The 19,551-nt window shown below is 39.4% G+C and overlaps 1 protein-coding gene across 6 annotated transcripts in view; it reads left to right on the top strand.

The window, feature by feature from the left end:
- Nucleotides 1-18,597, top strand: part of HAPLN1 (hyaluronan and proteoglycan link protein 1) — a 64,067-nt gene extending 45,470 nt beyond the window's left edge. For all 6 annotated transcript variants that reach the window (XM_061357969.1, XM_061357966.1, XM_061357968.1 and 3 more), the window contains exons 4-5: nt 8,699-9,001; nt 17,521-18,597. In XM_061357969.1, the coding sequence (XP_061213953.1) occupies nt 8,699-9,001; nt 17,521-17,810 (593 nt within the window). In that variant the 3' untranslated portion in view covers nt 17,811-18,597. The remainder of the gene's footprint in view (nt 1-8,698; nt 9,002-17,520) is intronic.
- Nucleotides 18,598-19,551: the final 954 nt, after the last annotated feature.

Below are 19,551 nucleotides of genomic sequence, written 5' to 3'. Positions count from 1 at the left end.
TTTCCCAAAGCACTGTACAGAACTCAGCAGTAAACTAAAAGTTGTGTGAAGCTGTCTCCCTTACCCTTATACTTACCAGCAGGTGTGTGTCAGAGAGAACTTGATAGAAATCACTTTATCTGTGGTAAGTAATTAGGAACAAAAAATACGAAAGAAGAAAATCAAACCTCTGGTTCTCAAACCATTAAACAAGTGAAATATATGACTCTTTCATTGAGAGTTATTGTATATTGTGATGGTTTTATAGTTAACCTGCACAATAAGACTGGGTGGTTCTTGAACCAAACAGATGTCATGGGCTTAGCTTATTCCTTTTCGTCTATTCTTCCATTCCTGGTTGGAGGCTGCTGAAACCTTCAGTTTCTGAATGCAGAAAGGCACTGCAACAGTTTCTAAGCCAGGAGGATAGTTGATTTAAGTTGTTTCACCTCACATAATTCATCTTTAATAAGAATGCATGCTGATCTTTGCACACTTACAGTATAAAATTGAGCATACACATGTCCCGTTTAACTTGTCTAAAACAGTTTTGAGTGAAAACAGAAATAAGTAGGAGGAAAAAGCATTTTAATTTATTCTTCCCTGCTAGCCAAGGGCTCTCATGTGTTCAGTTTTCTCTTCACTCAGGCACGCAATGCAGTGGTTGCTTTTTGCAGATGCTGTTATTGAGATGAGCCACTGCAGTGAAAGAAGTTTCTGCTTGGAATGTTCAGCTTCCTTAAGTGAAAGCAAAGCTCTGCTGGGTTGCCCAGGCTGCAGGTATGGGCCCTGTGTCTGGGACATGAATTAAGAGGTGGATAGCCCCAGAGTGTTCCACCTCACAGGATGTTTTACAGACAATAAGGATATAAATATAGATGTGGTGAGTACAGCTATTTGCTGCACCTGAGGAATAGTAAGTGCCAGGTAAAAAAAAAAATGCAGCATCTGTTTTAGCTGTTTTGACCATAGCACATCTCTTCTCCTTTCACGCTGTCATGCAGGCAGTCCTGCAACTCTCCTCTGGGCTTCAAGGATGCTCTGTAACTTGATAATATTCTTCTGTCAGTCTTGTTTCATCCTAAGTACATACCTCTGTCAGTCTTCAACGTATTCAGATAAATAACTGCATAACTCTATCAGACACTGAGATTTCCCTGTGTTTTACAGCATTATGGTATTTTCTCAATGTAAAAAGGTCAGAGTCAGTGTAAAATCTTTAAATTCTTCATCACACCACACATCCAATCAGATACTCATCTGTGCCACTTAGCATTGTGCCACTGAAGCAAAAGTTGATTAGCTTTCTGCTCTTAAAAGCAAGGAGGTTCCAGCACAAATGCTTCCTGCTGTGCCAGGATTTCCTGGGGAAGGAGAGATGCTGATGGCTCTAGTGGCAGATTGGGAAGTTTTGCCTGAAGCTTGGTACATGCAGAGATCCACATTTGAAAGACAATATTTGATTAATACTAGAGTATAAAAGCAGTGAGAAATCTTTCCTGTACTGCAGACAGGAAGACAACTGAAAAAAGTGAGATTTTCTACCTTTTTACTGTGACTGTTTTGTGATACAGAACCGGACCATTGGATACAAGGTCTGGTTACCACTTCGTGGTACACAATATCCTCTCTAGCTTACTGCTGTGACTAAACAGTGTATATCAACTCCAGCCCATCCTGTCCAAAAGCACCATTTTTTCCTGTTTTACCCCACCTCCAATATCAGGAAATTCATAAGGATAGGAGGAACCATATTTTTTCAACCATGTTCTGATCTCTCCTCAACAGAAAGTTTGTACATTTGAACTACTGTCTGGCTAACATAAGAAACAATTTCTTTTTAATTACTTCTGTCAGATATGGGGCAGGTGTGAGACTGTTAATTTCTGATGCTATAGGGTGATGTATCCTAAACTGACAGGAAAATGTAATTTGCAAAGCCTCACTGTAAAATGTAACCATCAGATAAGATTAGTGAGTGTGTGAGTGTCAAACCTGCTTTTGACAATTAAATCCAGTGATTCTGGGTCTAAGCTACAACGAAGTTTCCTTCTGAAGGGATAATGATTAGAATGCACTTATATTTACAATGGACATTAATAGCTGATAGGGTATTTTCCTATATTTGCATGCCTCTGTGCTTATTTTTTCATCTCATCTGCAGCTTTATGTAGTGCTGGCTTTACTGTTTCATGTATTTGAGCAATGAAGAATAAACCAAGAAGAAAAAAAGATCATCTGTGGAAATAAGTAAAAATATATCAGCCCATTCCAACATTCTATATCTGTTATAAACAATAAGGTTAATCTCACAGTGGGAAGGGTTTGCATCTATAGCCTGATGTCCTGAGATGGTGGCCCTAAGGATGTTAATTGGCAGCAAGACAAAACCATTTATACCCATTTATACCCACTTATACCCAGGAATTAGCAGTGCAAAACAGCTGATGACACCGATGTAAGCTCACTGTACAAACAGTATAGATTTGGCTAGGTGAAAGCATGTTAATATATCAATCAGAAAATAATTGACTTCTACCTCAGTAGACCTTTTTTCTTATTCAAATGTGGGAGTGGTTTATTCTTATTAGACTCAAATACTTCCTGAGATCGTCATTCAATAAACTGTTCATAGTAATTGCATACTTTTAGCTTTGAAAAAACAGAGGAATTAGATTCAGTCTGTTTATTGCATACCTTACATGTTTTTTATATGTTTTCTTCACTATTATTCAATACAGCACAACATCAAGTGTCTAGGCAGGATTCTGACTTAGAGTCACAAGCCCGCAGATGGTAGCCTCGTGCCAGTGGCTCCTCAACCAAGCACATGCACCAGGGGTCTGAACCTGCGGTTCCTCTCGTACTGAGCAGGATTACTGTTGCAACAACACATCATCAGTAGGGTAAAACTAACCTGTCTCACGATGGTCTAACCAGATTTGCATATCCCGTTTGCCCATGGTCATCATGCTTGTGGTAAGCATGGTTAAAGCCCTTCCCAAATCTTTGCTCATGAAGCCAAGGCATCAGTCAATTCAATGCAGAGTCGCACCATTTCCCCCCTACACTAATGAGATAGTGGTGTCTAGTAGCTACAGCTCAGGAGTAGGATTCAGTGCAGTATTTTGCAGCCACCAGCTTGAAGAACCATTTGATCATGCCACGATTACCATCCTGTTAGCCAGCTCAAGTACGAAGTCTAAGGGCTGTAAGGTTTTGCTGGGCATGGTGGCTGCAAACAGTGTACTTACTGCATAGATCAGGACACTTTTTATGATATCTTTGTCACAAAACCATTTTCTTACTGAACTGGCCTTAATCTCCTCCTGCATATAACATATGGATCATAAGTTTTACACTCTGTCAAATGTTCTGAAAGTCAAAACCTTAACTAATTAAAGGCCTCATAAGGCAGATAGATATTGTTGCCTGAGTCAGAAGCAAAGAAAGAATTGTCAGCTTATACTGAATTTTCTTTATGTTAGTGCTTTACTATTTTTCTTTCTCATGAATACTAGGCACTGTAATAGATCTCACTAGATCAGGTCTGTGTACTTCAGCTTCCCAGCATGTAAAGGTTTCAGCTCGGGTATGCTGCTCAGGCACAGATTTTGTGTACTATTCCTTCATCAGATTCATGGGCAAAGAAAATGGAATGAGGCTAAACTGCCCAAAGCAGATTTTTACTCTATTAGAATTTTTTGTAATAGTTTCAGTCTTCAGGGAGAGACTATAACTGAACACACAAGTTTTGCAATACTGGCTACAAAATAATTACTTTTTGTAGTACTAGGAATATGCAGGTCTAGATAAAGCCACTAAAAATCTCTGTAGAAAGCTGCTCCTAGACAGAAGCCAACTCTTTGAGCAGCTCCACATGAACTGAAAATCTCATCAAGTTTTATGATCTCACTTAGAGGTATGTTAGCTTTTATGTCCAAGATAGAGTTAGAAAAAGAACAGGCACCTCTTTCAAAAACAGACTTTGTAGTTCAAAATAGATCAAACAAATCTGCAAGCTTCATATAAGCAAACTCTTCCAAATTATTGCAGCGATCATTTTCTAATCTAGTCATTTGCCTTAGGCTGGACATAAGAAATGGGAGTTTGTGGCTGAAACCAGCATGAATTGGTTGAAACCAACCAGCTGAAACCAACTGTATGGTCTCAACAGCTGGAGAAATAAGATTCAGCCTGATATTGTTAGCTCATATTTGTTTTGCCTGTGTATTTCCATTACATTCATACACAAAAAGCCATTTTAAATATCCTTTGCATGACAATGTGTTGTACTGTCTACTATAAAACTGATTTTATAGGATAATGAAAAAGCATTTGTGGGTCCCTAGAAGTCCATAGAAAGTCTTGTGACAGACAACAGGAGTTTTTCGGGAGTAAGTAATGACAGAGCAATGTAATTCCTGCTATGAAAGGGTAAAAGGTCTTTGCAGTCACAAATGTGTTTGCAAATGCTGTGAGAAATGATACCTGAAAGATTCAGGTGAAGTAAAACGTTCAAAACAACAGGAACAAAAAAATGACCTGGAAATTATGATTATGGAAATTATGGAAATTATGCTAAAAGAATTAGTACTAGTTACCCTAAAGAGAGCAAGAAAAGATAGTTTTCAATTTTGATAAAGGCTGTAAACATAAGTTAACCGTCTGCCCCCAGTGCAGTGTGAGTCTCGTTCTTACGCCTGTGCTTGTCAGAAATAAACAGCCACACTGACAGTCTGGTTGTGGAATGGTGCAGGCTGGAGGGACACTATCTCAAGCTTCAGTTTTGTTTTCGGGGAGACTGATACCTGCTAACATCCAGTGGCCTACCCTGTGGGTGCATGGTCAGTCCTGGCAAAGAGAGTAATGGCGATGGAGTCTCAAGGAAAATGAGAGATTTACCACTTTTAACAGAATTTCAGAGGCCCAGCATGGAAAGTTTTGCCAGCAAGTGTATGAACCTGCCAGCATAAAACTGTAGCCTACAGTATAGCATATACCAAGCCCTACTGTTACCCTGTGTTTACACTGGCTACAAGAAAACGTACTTTTCTGTTTGGGCTAGAACTCCAGGAAGCTCATTTCTTTACCCTGGCTAAAAATGAAAATTTTCCCCCCCTCCCCCCCCCCCCCCCTTTTTTTACCCATGTGTGTCAACAGAAATTTGTGTTATTTTGTTCAAGGTGTAAATACTGTTAAAACTGCTAATTTTGTATGGTGCTGGCTTAATAGACACCCATAAATTGCTACAGTAGCTGGGCTTTCTAAGCTTATTTCCTCACATTGGTTGTCTTGGGTAACTGTTACAGCTTGTTGCACTGACAATGTGTCTGTAGCTACTGAGTAATTGCAAAGACCTTACACTGAATTGCAGGGATTACCTGCATAAAGAGCTGAAATAGCTTACAGAAGACACACAAATATAATCTCTTTTGTGTTCCCTAAAAACACAGTGACTGAAGCAAAGCTGTATGTTTGTGGAATTGAATGTAAGGCGTATGGAAGTAAAGGTGTGTGGATGAGGAGGATATGTTATCCATCCAGCTCTTATGCTCTTAATTGGTAGAAATCCTAATTTCCATTACAAAAGTAATTTTCTAGACTGTGATTGCATTGTCACAGATGCATGCAGCAAACCTCATCTAGCCTTCCTCTTTCACTAACAGATTTATTTGCCACTGAATTGATGTGTCTCAGGTTCTTCCTCTCTTGCTGGGAGGAAAGGAGGTCCTTCCCCAGGGGCAGGACCTGTATCAGAGAACTGTGTGTTTGGGAGATTAGCCACACCGAGAAGTCTATATGGTAAATTAATTTTTCCTATTCAAGCTCCACAGGTGGCTTAGCTGCTTCCTTAGGGGAGGGAACTGAATGACGAAGGTCAGGTTGAGACTCCTCAGCCCAGTCTTCCCACAAACTAATTTGTTTCTAACCACCTGAGGCTGGGAATTTTCATCTTTCTCTATTTTTTATGCTGAATTTGCTAATGTTTGGAAAAGAGTGTTTTGTCTGGAATTGGTAAAGGTTGGATTCAAGAGTTTAGGTTCAGTTGGTAGGTCAGGAATAGTAACAAGCTTCAGGGCAGCTTTTGCCCATTCAAAACCAGATGGGATGGATTATCTTTTGATGGGTTATAAGATCCAAGACTGAAGAAGATGCTTTGCAATTAACTAAAGTTCAGCACTGCTAAATTGTAACAAAAGGAAGATCAATAGTAAGATCTAACTATGAATTTCAGATAGACTTGATAGGGAAATTAAGAAAAAAAATAAATTAACAAAGAGGAAAGGTAATACAAGGCTACACAAAACACATACCCAGTCAATTTTCTCCATAGAATCACCAATGGCCACCCCCATCTGTAGGGTGAAATTAATGCTAATTAGTTGCAGGCTTGTACTGCAGATGAACTCAAACAAAAATCAGCTTCCATGCAGCCTACCCCAAAATAACCGAAAGCTAATATTACAGCTGTGTGCATATATATGTTATTAAACATTATGTCCCAAAGTGTGAAATTCAAATAGATTTGTAACAAATTTTCATGCGTATTTAGCTCCTTTTAAAAAGCTATTGTGGAAACCTTAGGGACTCAAATTTCTTTGAATCATTTCCAATTAATTTTTGCTGAGTTTTTAAAAGTACACAAATTTAGGTCTTGCTAAAAAATACTCCTCTGATGATTTTCGTATTTTTTTTCCACGTGTATGCAAATCAGACACATGTACTGGACAAGGAGTCGGCTCAGGGGAAGTGGTTCTGGAAAAATAATAAGCAATGGATTTCTAATAAAGTAATAATGCTTAGGCCCCTCTGACATTTGCTACACATTTAGTATGGCCAGTGATATTTGTTTCCAGTATCACTGAGGGGGGATAAATAATTTTTTATTAAAGAGATGAGGAGGAGGAAGGAAAAACAGGAATTCAGAAAAATATGAAACATTACAGCTTCTTTATGAATTACAGTTAACAGCACATATTGTATTATATTGCATTCATGTTTTATAATTTAGAACAGCTAATAACTTAAAAAGCCCTTGAACAAAGGATTTACAACAGGAAAGATCCTCAGCAGACACTCTAGTTAATTGCCAAAGGAGAGCAAAATACTGTTTATTATTACCCTGCCAAGTTTACATTTATATGCTTTATTTTCCTGGACCAAGTTACCAAGGATCAGTAATAACAAAAACGTTGTTTAACAAAAATTTTGTTTAACAAAAATAGCACTTCTTGGACAATAGACAGGTGAGGGAGAAAAGGGAAGGAAAGGAGATTTTAAGATAACGGTGGCATAGACCCTGAAATGGGTTTAAATATTTGGAAAGAAGAATGGCTTAATTGCATGGCAGCAGTCTTGCATGACCATAATGTAGTATCTGTCTCCTATGCTACATTGCCCTGAAGGCAAGGAACTTGTCACAGGTGTGAGAATTCAACAGCAGGGAAAAAGTAAAAAGAAAGGTCAATATTTATATCAGTGCAGTTTTTGACTAATCTCATGTGTTATTTTATCTTCAGTCCCTCTGCGTCCTACAGCACTTAATTCCACAGAGATGCTTGAGAATAAGCATTCTGAGATTGATTTTCTCTGATGCTGTTTTATTTCAGTTTATTATGAGACTGGGCTAAAGCCAAATGTAAAATTTAGATCTGGGTTATATTTCTAAACCCTGCCAAATATCAGGGTGGTCTTATCTAAACTTTTATTTTCAGTTTCTCTCTTCTATCAGAACCCAGATGGGGAGGTGGTTCTTCAGCATTTTCAAGTGATCTTTCACTACTGATCTTCATAAAGCAAGCAGAAAGTATACTGTGGAAAAATATGTGAGAGAAGAGCAATGACTTTGATTCAGTGTTGCTGCTGAAACAATTCCAGATGTGTCCCCAGATTTTCCATCTCCATCTGGATGTCCTCTCTCTTGAGAGGACATCTCAGAGAAAATCTCTCTGCCACATCTGTCTGCAATGGTTCACCACTGATGAGCAACAAAAGGGGCTTTGGCCTTGCCTGTGGCTGGTCCTCAGGGGTGGGAGGAAGCATGTAAGGGCCATACTCCTTGCACAGTAGCTATCCAGCAAGTGTCCTTTGCTTAAGCCAACAGTGCTTTTGGCAGTGAGGACAGGTGGTGTCCCATATGGCTTCCTACTAGGGCTGTCTTTGCTGCATGCTGCATGCTGTGTGCTACATGACTCACTATCTGCAAGTGTCTTCTGCTCAAGGAACTATGCTCCCTAATGCCCTCTATGAGGAGCTCTCCCTGCTTGAGTGATGATGAACCATATACAGCTTCACTGATTTTATTTACCTATACACTTCCTACTTTAAGGCCTCAGGACACTAAAATTATGCCTCCTACCAGTGTATCCTTGAAATGTTGTTATTAAAAAATGCATGAAATACCTTTTTGTTACTAGCATAATGTGACATAAAACAAAAACAAGCAAACAAAAAACCAACTGTCATGTGCTACAGTTTCTTCTTTCTAAATGACTGCTAGAGGACCACCAAATCCCACTCCACAAAGAATAGAACTAGGCTGAATTTTAATCACTTTTTTTTTTTTTTTAATGAGAAATTGATCTTACAGCTGTAAACTGGCATTTCCTAGTGAAAAACCTGTAGCTGCAAAGTTTCAACGAGCTCTGCCTATCTTTAAGTACTCTCAGACTCCAGTGACCGTAAATGCTGTTTCACCCCTTTTTTATCACTTCAGGCGTTGTATTCCCTTACTCTCCACGGCTGGGTCGTTACAACTTAAACTTCCATGAGGCTCAGCTAGCGTGCCTGGACCAAGACTCTGTTATCGCCTCCTTTGACCAGCTTTACGATGCCTGGAGGTCAGGGCTGGACTGGTGTAATGCGGGTTGGCTCAGTGATGGCTCCGTGCAGTACCCCATCACCAAGCCCAGGGAGCCCTGCGGAGGGAAGAACACAGTGCCTGGGGTCAGGAATTACGGGTTCTGGGATAAAGATAAAAGCCGATATGACGTCTTCTGTTTTACTTCAAACTTCAATGGTAAGAGTCTTCTTCACTCCTAACTTGTAAACGACTGTTTCTGTGCTTAGGAAAGAAACTTTCTGTGCTTAGGAAAGAAACTCCCATGGCAGCAAAGACATATTTGGTTTGTCAAAGCTTATGTTAGGCTTGGAAAATTTTATTGTTGAATTTACAAGGGCTCTTCCACAAAGTAAAGTTGTCTTTGACACATGTTCATGTAGGTGGTTTTTACAACTCAGAACTTGTATTGGCAGGAGTTTCTAATATCTCTGCCATCACCCCATTAAAATTTATGTGTACTCTTTTAGTGTTGATATATGCCCTGTTTATTTCTGTTAAAGTGAAGAAACCTGTGATTCATTAATTGAGCTTTCCTGTTGACATCAATTATAATTATGACAGTTTACAACTCAACTTTGTTACCAACACAAAATTCTGATCACCACTTTGTGCTGTTGTGTTAAGCAGCTCCTGCTCAAGTACCACGTCTAATGTGATTAATACTTCCTTATCAGCAAACTATTTCTAGCTTTTATGCCTGATAATTTAGATCCCTAATCTTAGTACACTGCTAAAACATGTTCACTTTTGCTCTAAGCTTGGTCTGTTCTAAACTTTATTTTAGTGACTGCAAGGTTTTTTGTTATTAATAGATGTTACTTTAGGTATGAAATTACTTGATATCAGCTTGCTATCATTTCAGGTTTAATCTAGTGGCTGGAGAGGATTTGGAAAACATTGCTGTGAATGAGAGGAACGCTGCAAGTAAACATGTGCAAAAGAGCTCTACAATCCTCTACAACACCATACTTGTGGATATTCCTACACAACTTTGCACATATTTGGCTTGCAGCCCACCCAGACCAAAGAGCATGCACTTTTTTGTTTATGCACAGATTGCTTATCCACAATGAGGCATTTTTGTCCTGCAGCACACCAAAAAAATAAACATAAGTCTTGCTCTCAGAATCATAGAATTGTTTAGGTTGGAAAAGACCTTTAAGATCATTAAGTCCTGCAGTGAACCCAGTACTGGCAAGTCCACCACTAAACCATGGCCCTAAGCACCACATCTAAACGTCTTTTAAATACCTCCAGGGACAGTGACATCACCCCTGGCCTGGGCAGCCTGTTCCAATGCTTGACAACCCTTTTTTTAATATCCAACCTAAACCTCCCGTAGCTCAACTTGAGGCCTTTTCTTCTTGTCCTACCACTTGTTACTTGGACAAAGAGAGCAACCTCACCTCCTGGCTCCATCCTCCTTTCAGGTAGTTTTAGAGAGCAATAAGGTCCCCCCTGAGCCTTCTCTTGTCCAGACTAAACACCCCAGTTCCCTCAGCTCATTCCTCGTCACACTTGTGCTCCAGGCCCTTCACCAGCTCCACTGCCCTTCTTTGGAAGACAGATATGCTTCAGTGCTAAGTCTACTCCACATTCTCAAACCTTGCGCGCCCCCCCCCCCCCAATATTCTGAAACCAAGAATATTAAATTAGGTTGGATGCAGTCAGAAACAAAAATGTAGCTATTTTCATCATGCTGCATTATTCCATGAAATGCTGGCTCATGTTTTTCTTGCCTGATTTATCCAAGGCAAAATGCTATATGAGCTCATCTCTTATATGCAGATTTAGTCTGTACTATAGAAATAGTGTTGAGAAATAAAATAAAGAAGGAAAAAGAATTAAAATGTGCTAGGTGCACTCTTTATAATATTTGCAGAGTCAATGTTTTTGACTATTGCTCATTAATGGGCACCCTTTTCCACACTAGCAGCTGGACAGTTCCTCAGTATCTCTTAGTGAAAGAGAATAAAAAATTCTGAGAAAAAAAAAAAATAGAGACGTTCTGACAGGTAAATATTGTCTGTGCATTGATAAAGACATGGACAGAAGGAGAAAGAGGAATGAGGTAGGGTGAGGATAAGGTTACAGGCAGTAGAGAAATCAAAGACAGGGCACAAAAATTAATGCCATCCTTGGTGAGTCTGTTAAATGGACCTGTAAGACAGAAAACTACACAACAGTAGGATGATATATAGAGCTAAGCACCATCTTGTCTAGCTCCTTACAGCTCAGTGTTCTCTCAAGGTGTCAGCACAAAATCTGGGCTTCTGCTTCACTCAGCATCCATTTCCTTAACCAGAAACTCACGAAGGTGAGATCTACCACATGTCCCTGCTATGTTCCCCGCTTTTCATGTCCCAAGCTTACCTTAATGTCCACAGTAAACGCAGTCACTCTTCCAAAATACCAATTACCTATTTTCAGCTCAACAGTTCAAATAGCTCATGTATGCTTAACAGCATATGTTAACTTTCTCAGTAAAGGGAAAAGCTTATAACAGCCTGTTTTGCCACAGGGCTGCAATTGCCAAAGACAGCAGCTACAGGCAAAGACCTATTTCTGCAACACCCAATATTGATTCTGTCAGTTCAGGAAGAGCCAAGGAAAATGAGAAGTGGTTAGAACACCATGCATTTCCAGTGATGGCAGTGACTGCTGGAGTCTCCTAACAGTGTGAAACAGAGAAGCCTTCAGCTTTATATAAGAGAGCTGGGAAAATGCTAAGGGCCCCAATAGAAGGCAAGCTCAAAAAAACCCAAAAATATTCTCAAAGAGAGTCAGCTGTGGGAGTCGCTATAAAGACAGAGGATAATGAGGTTTAGATTTCTGCTAACTGGGTGCTTTTTAGGGAAATAAATTTCCCAGATCCATTACAATATCAGGGATTATAACAAAAAATAGAACTTAATTTTAAAGAGTTCAGCAGTCAAAGCAAAAAGTATTTACCTAAATTCCTAATTTCCACACAACACTGTTTGGGTGTTTTTGGTTTTTTTTCTTGAAGACGAAAGCTACAAAACAGGAAAATTACATTGAGCAATTAAGGTGAAAAATGAAAATGTAGTCATCAATCCATTGAGTTCAAATCCAGGTTCAGTGTCTTTATTCTGGAACTGCTGGATCCCACCTGTGATAAGCTGAATACACAAAAAACCATACTGGTTAAAAAGGGGGGGTTATACCTTTAATGAATAATTCAATATGCCTTCCTGCTACGTGAAATAAGACAATTGTTTTAGCAAAGTTTGTCTGCAATTCAATGTAAAATAATCTTAGTACTTTATAAAATTACCCTCTGCAGTGGCTTTTCTTAGACTTGAACAGTTTGGTTTTGCCTATTTTACTGCTTCATATTCAACTCTTTCTCGTGTTCCATAGAAGAACTGTTCATGTTTTGTGTCTGTACAGGCAAAGCGAAAAGTATGTTTCCTACATTTTGTATATAGTAGTACTGGTTTATTAGAATATACTGTGATGCATTTCATAAAACAATGCAAAGAGTAACAGTAGCATAATGCTATCCATTAAACCATCAAAATATTTGAAATAACGCATTTTTTCTTTGTAGAGATAACTATTGGTTGGCACCATCTTGCTTTTACATTCCTCATATTGATAAAGGCTATTGAAAATGAATATACCAAAGTGGGAAGTATCTAATTTAAATTTGGAAATTTTCCCAATGTCTGTTCCCTGCCCTGTATGGTGGGACAACCTGACATGATCCACAGCTTCTTTAAGGGCTGCAGACCACCCCAATTTCTCTTCCTGCCCTGTCCCAAGGAATGAGGATGCTCCCCTTCCATACAGTCCCTCTAGAAAGTCAATTTGGGCTTCTACAATTTAGGGGAATAAATGCAGATGAATCTTTTCACTGAAGTCTGCCCACAGAGCCACAAGGCATAGCACAAAGAATATACAATAGTAGAGCTGAGTGTTTATTCTTTGCTTAATTTCAAAGGTCTTGTGAAGGAGAACAGCGAGATTCTGTAAGGAAAAGCCTGAAAAAGTGTTAAGTGCACTGAAAAGTGTTAAGACAGCTAAATATAAACATATCTATCAGCTTCTCTATAATTAAAGATTTTCAAAGAAAAAAATATAAATAGAAGTTGTATCACACTTTCTGCTCATTAACATGCATTTTGTTCTATACATTGCACATAGAACCACAGCACATAACTGTTTTATTGTCAGCTCTAGCAGAATCAAGTAAAAATCTCATGTTAACAAAGTTAAAAATAAAAAAATAAATTTTAAGAATCATGTTAAAAATGCAGCTGTGAACCACCTGCTTGTTACAGTAATGTGTGTGGGAAGTTAACTACCACAAGCCACTTAAATGGGAGAAGGATCTAGGTCATCTGTAATGCATGTTGGCTGCTTATTTGAACATTTCAGAATAAAATTCTGAGAATCAGTGGGAATGTGTAGCCATTGTTCCAAAAAGAGAAATAAAGGTACCCAAAGGGCCTGTAGGGACAGGACAAGCTGGAATGGCTTTAACCTGACAGAGGGGAGACTGAGATGAGATCTTAGGCAGAAGTTCTTCCCTGTGAGGGTGGTGAGGCCCTGGCACAGGTTGCCCAGAGAAGCTGTGGCTGCCCCATCCCTGGCAGTGTTCAAGGGCAGGTTGGACGGGGCTTGGAGCAACCTGGTCTAGTGGAAGGTGTCCCTGCCTGCGGCAAGCGGTTGGAACTGGATGAGCTTTAAGGTTCCTTCCAACCCAAACCAGTCTGGGATTCTATTAACATTTTCTTAGAAGTGATTGCTTGTGAGCCACTGGAATCACTGCTGATACCAGGTGGGGGGGGAGAGGGGGGGGCATGTGGAAAAGGATTAAAAAAAAAATTCTCACATATTTAATGTAGCAATCCAAGATCTGTTTATCTGAGGTGATCACTGGATATGAAAATGCTTATCAAGACCCTATGATGAAATGAACAGAAAACACCTCACTTTGCACAAATTTTTAACATGTTCTTCAATTTTGAGAAGCAATGGGCTTGCTCAACCTTTTAGTACTCATAGAATCCTCAAATGGTTTGTGTTGGAAGGGACATTAAAGCTCATCCAGTTCCAATGCCCTCCCACAGGCAAGCACACTTTCCACTAGCCCAAGCCCCATGCAACCTGGCCTTGAACACTGTCAGGGATGGGGCAGCCACAGCTTCTCTGGGCACCCTGTGCCAAGGCCTCAACACCCTCACAGGGAAGAACTTCTGCCTAAGATCTCATCTCAGTCTCCCCTCTGTCAGGTTAAAGCCATTCCCCTTGTCCTGTCCCTACAGGCTCTTGCCAAAAGCCTCTCTCCAGGTTTCTTGTAGCCCCTTTAGGCACTGGCAGCTGCTCTCAGGTCTCCCTTAAGGAGCCTTCTCTTCCCCAGGCTGAACCAGCCCAGCTCTCTCAGCCTGTCTGAAGAGCAGAGCTGCTCCAGGAGAGCAGCATCTCTGTGGCCTCCTCTGGACTTGCTTGAGCAGGATGTGAGATACTGAACAGCAGACAGTAGGGTATACATGTTGTAGAAGCCACAGATATACACTGCTGGCTGCTGAGAATGTCTCTTATGGCCATATGAAATCACAAATTAGAGCACAGTAGAACAACTTAACTGGTTTCTGTGGCCATTTTCAGCACAGATCTGCAGAAGTCATTCCCACACTTGACATTTCTCCTGCATGTGCTGCCCCTGCACAGCACCAAAGCCATGAATCTGGGCAAGAGGTTGCCCCAGCAAAACATAAGCCACTGGGAGTAGTGTTAGGGCTTAGGTACTCCATGGCTGACTGCAAGTGGAGGCATCCTTCCTGAGAACTTCACCAAGGTCCGTCTTCCTAAGGCACTGCACTAGCACTTAACACAGGAAATAGCAAGTGGGGTGATACTGACTTTCTGTGCCTCCAAAGAGGATGACCACTGCCTAGCACACCCAGCTGCAATATAAAAGCTTACTAAAGAATGTCTCAATTTAGAGCTGAGCTTGGAAAAATCTCCGAGGGTGGTCCAGCACTCAAACATCCACAGTCACAGTGATATAAAGTATTTATATCGCAGTCACAGTGATATAATGTATTAAAGTGCTCAGGTTTTCCTGTTTAAGCTGTTCTGTTACATGCAAAACTTAAAATAGTTATTATAGCTGGGGTTTGATTAGGCCTGCATAAACTTTCTGCCCCATGATTTGTATGTGAGAAGTCAAACCAAGCACGCTTATCCTCTGTAGGACTGACCCGACTATAGGATGTTAATGAGAGAGACACAATTAATGTCTCTGTCCACTAAATTAAAATTGAAGTTAGAAACCCCTCTAACCTATTAACAGGGAAAAATCAGCAAATCTGTACCAACATTATTAATAGAATTTTATTTAATCAGACATTCTGGATACACATTGAATCTCTGTGGGGCTTACTATTAAAGTTCCCCTCTCTGAGTAAAAGGCAGTATATAAGAGTTTATATTATTGATGTCGTATGTCAGAAGCCTGACCTTACTGCAAATCCCTAGGAAATTACATTAAATTGACATATGGTTTGGAGAGCAACTAATAAGCTAGATGAAGTTTACACACTATCAGTCCAAATCCCTGTTCCCTTAAGTCTAAAATCCTGTTTGCTTTGGGGGAGCCTCTGAATAACATAGTAGGAACAGGTTTCCTCTTTATAAACTTCTCTTTAGCAACATCCTGTAAATGCTTTCAAGTTACTTAAATTGAGTTAAGCAAGCATTTTACAAAAGGCAAGATTATCTCCTCTCAACAGTTTTTCTGTGGAAACACTGTAGAAATTGTCTCTGACAGCAATGAAATATTTTAACCACTTCACCACAGCTGCAATGCCTTTTTTTTTTCCCTTTAATATTCATATCATGGTATACATTTCCAACCTTTACACAAAGTTAATTCAATTATCTTTACATTGTAATCTGAATTGGCATTTCTTTGCTTAGCAAAAAGTGGGCTTTGCAGGGTTTTGGAGCTGACCTAACTCTTCATCTTGCTCGTCACTTTTTCTTCACCAAGAAAGTAATCTGAAAATGAGCAGAATTGTGTTTGTATGTTTGCCTGGATTTTATGAGGAAGAAAAGGGATATTATTCTGGACTACTTTCTTAATTAAGAAGTAAAGAGTGTGCTCTGGAATGAGAAGATTCCCACATAAATAAGCTCATATGTTTTTTTTAGCTAACTTGTCTCTTATGAGACAGATTGAAAAGTTATGAATTTATTTGGAAATTATTATTTCTTCAAATAAGCACTGTTCCTTTCTGATCCATTTCTACTTCACACTTGGTTAATTGTCAGATCAGTGGTGATAATGAATGAAAGGCTTACAATGACTTCATATTTCCTTGATAAATTAAATTAACGTTAGTAGTAGTGCTGCTTATGGATTAGTAGGGGAGACTTTCTTTTTGAGCTTTACTTGCTGCCGTATGTTTCTATTACCTTGAGATGGGGGGCACATTTTTCTTAGCAGCACTGTCAGTTCAGTGCTGTCTTACAGTGAGGATATATATACCCTTTGATGCCTAAAGAGAAACAGAGCTGCACAGCTGCTGCCCGTGCTTTTGACACTGCTAATGAAGATTTAATGACAGGCATGGTTTTGATCTACCACAGGCTCAAGCTCTGCTTCCAAGGAGCTGTGCAATATCTCAGCTTTCTTAAAGATAAACAAATAAGTAAATGAAATTGCTGCTTGTACTTAACGAGAAACAAGGTCACCCACTGCCTTGACAGAGAGTAAATCTTCAGCCTCCCCTCATCCAAATACTATCAAGCCCAGATCTTGCTATGCCATGCTTCTGAGAGGAAAACCTGTAAGGGTCTTCAGCTAATACTGGGAGCACCATGTAGAAGTGCACTGCTTTGGATGTATGACTGATTTCCCTTTTCTGACAGTAAGCTACAGCTTTATGAGATCTTCTCTGGCTGAAATCTGCGGTGTTCCTCAGTTGTTTCACTGGATTGTCATTGGTATCATGTTGGTAAAAGCCTCTTGCACTATAGTGTTAGAGGCAGAGCAGGGACCGTCCTCCAAATCCCAAGGTGTCTTCCATCATCCCTCTCTCCCAGTCTTTTTCTTCCTGATTTTCTACCTCTGAGGATGAAAGCGCATTACAACAGTTCAGTTACCATTGAATGTAACTGAGGGTGGGGATGCCACACTGTGCTACACCAGCATAAGTAAATATAGCACTACTGTTATGTACAAATAGTCTGTGATCTCTACACCACACTTTTTTTTAGATGCCTGATATTTATGAACACACCATAAAAAAAATTAAGATATTTTTAACAGTGCAGCATCCACATTGCACAGTCACAAATGAACCACTGTTTGATATGATTCTGCAGTAGAACATCTCAATTTCTCCTCAAAAGCCATTGTGATATTGTCACATCATCTTAATTAAGAATATAGGAATTCTTTGCTGTGAGGGTGGTGAGGCCCTGACACAGGTTGCCCAGAGAAGCTGTGGCTGCCCCATCCCTGGCAGTGCTCAAAGGCAGGTTGGACGGGGCTTGGAGCAACCTGGTCTAGTGGAAGGTGTCCCTGCCTGTGGCAGGGTGCTGGAACTGGATGATCTATAAAGTCTCTTCCAACCCTTCCCACCAAACCATTCCATGATTCTATGATCCAATCCATGATCATATTCCTAATGATCCTTTTTTCTTCTTTCCCTTACTAGGTCGTTTTTACTACCTAATTCACCCAACCAAGCTGACCTATGACGAAGCAGTTCAGGCGTGTTTGAAGGATGGAGCTCAGATTGCCAAAGTTGGCCAGATCTTTGCTGCCTGGAAGCTCTTGGGTTATGACCGTTGCGATGCTGGCTGGCTGGCTGATGGCAGCGTCCGTTACCCAATCTCCAGGCCAAGGAAACGCTGCAGTCCTAACGAAGCAGCAGTTCGATTTGTAGGCTTCCCTGATAAAAAGCACAAGCTCTATGGTGTCTACTGCTTCAGAGCATACAACTGAAAATACCTAGAGCACGAAAGTCTTACATTCATTAAGAACATGTGAAAAATTTCTTTTCGATATGAACTCATGCAAGTTACCAAAACTGTGATAAAACTTTTTTGCTTACTATAGGAGTTTTTTCATAAACCAAACCCATTAATTTTTGCTTTATTTGGGGTTTTTTTAGTATTTTTGTAAAAGTACCATTCCATAGATATTTTAAATTAATATAATTTAATGGAAGCTCTAGGTAAGGAAATTTTAGAGCCAGATTCTTTCAGCTGCATCATCCCAACAAAGTACACTTTTCATGAATGGGGCATGCAATAGAGCTTGGTGATTGCTAGGGCACAATTATGGAATAAGGCTACTCAAATCAGAACCTTTTAAAAGCACAGATTTTACACATTTGTACCAGTTTGAGAAACATTGCAAATTAATTCTAACATGAATTTTGAAATAAGATGATCTTTTTTGTTAAAGGGGATAAGTGAGGTTTTGCAAAAACCCTCACAATAACGTAGGTTAGAAAATAACTTTTTTTCACTGGTTTTGCATGGGAATAACACAGAATTTAATAAAAGGAGATAGACCAGTCCAAAAAAATAGGACTAGTTCTAAAATCTAAAAACTTGCCTTCCTGAAAATTAAACTTCTACATAGGAACAAGCGCAATTAGTTGTCCTGAACCTTTTTATTGTGGTTTTGTTGTGTATAAATCGATAATGAGGGGGTAAATAATTAACTGTTGAGAAAACCTGGTTTTTGTCTTAGCTCTTATTAAAGATGCCAAAGTGTTGCATTACCTTTGAGTAGCTTTACTGAGTTATTTTTGATTCTTAAAGGCCATTTGCTAAGCAGCATATAGCATCTACTCAGGGCAGTTGTATAAAATAACTGCTGGACAGAGAAAATGTAAACTTTAGCAGCTTGATTTTACATTAACCTTTGAAATGTTATTGTCTTAACAAAATAACATTATAATATTCTATATTCTCACCTATTTATACATCATAAGAAATAAAATTAGGAAAAAACCATTAAAATTATGAGGTCTTAGAATAAGATTATTAAATAAAATCTGAAACCAGCTATTAAGGTTTAGAAGAAAAAGAAAAAAACAAACCTCACTTCATTTCCTTACATCTTATTTGTATCTAAAAAGTATACCTGCTTTTTAAACTATCAATGAAAAAATAGTATCACTAGCCCTGAATTATTTAGCTAATCCTCTATGGAGTCAACAGGAAAAAAAATATAGCAAAAAAACCTATTGAAATACTTATTTTCTCTGCAGCAGTCTAGGTGGAAGATGTTTACCTCTATCTGCCAGTGTCAGAGATAAACACGCACTGTGCATGGTGCCTAGGATTTTCAGTGCTTGCCTAAAGCACTAGGTCCTCCCTAAATACCAATGTGAGGGAATCTGGATTTCTGATACAAACTGATTTTGGATGCAGCAATTCTTGGTGCTGATCTTCAGATACCTTAATGCAACCAGTTTTTCAGAGAGTGGGTGCTCAAGGCTTTCTGAAAATTCACTCCACGTATGGTGTCTCAAGCTGGATACCCAAAAAACAAAGAGGCCACTGATTAAAAATATCTTGGTCTTGAGTAATCTTTTAGGCTGTTTTGATGTTCTCTGTCCAGTATTGATTCTACCACTTAAGAATGGAGAACTCTTTTTCCTATTCTGTGCTTGCTGACTACAAAGATTTCAGAGGACCAATATTTGTATTTTGCAAAGTTTTATAGCTTC

The sequence above is a fragment of the Neopsephotus bourkii genome, unplaced genomic scaffold (assembly GCF_033783945.1).
Source record: "Neopsephotus bourkii isolate Nb327-2 ecotype Australia unplaced genomic scaffold, CSIRO-AGI_Nbou_v1 NB_934, whole genome shotgun sequence".
NCBI classification, from domain to species: domain Eukaryota; kingdom Metazoa; phylum Chordata; class Aves; order Psittaciformes; family Psittacidae; genus Neopsephotus; species Neopsephotus bourkii.
The sequence above is the reverse complement of the archived record's forward strand: the minus strand, read 5'-3'. Positions and strand labels throughout refer to the sequence as shown.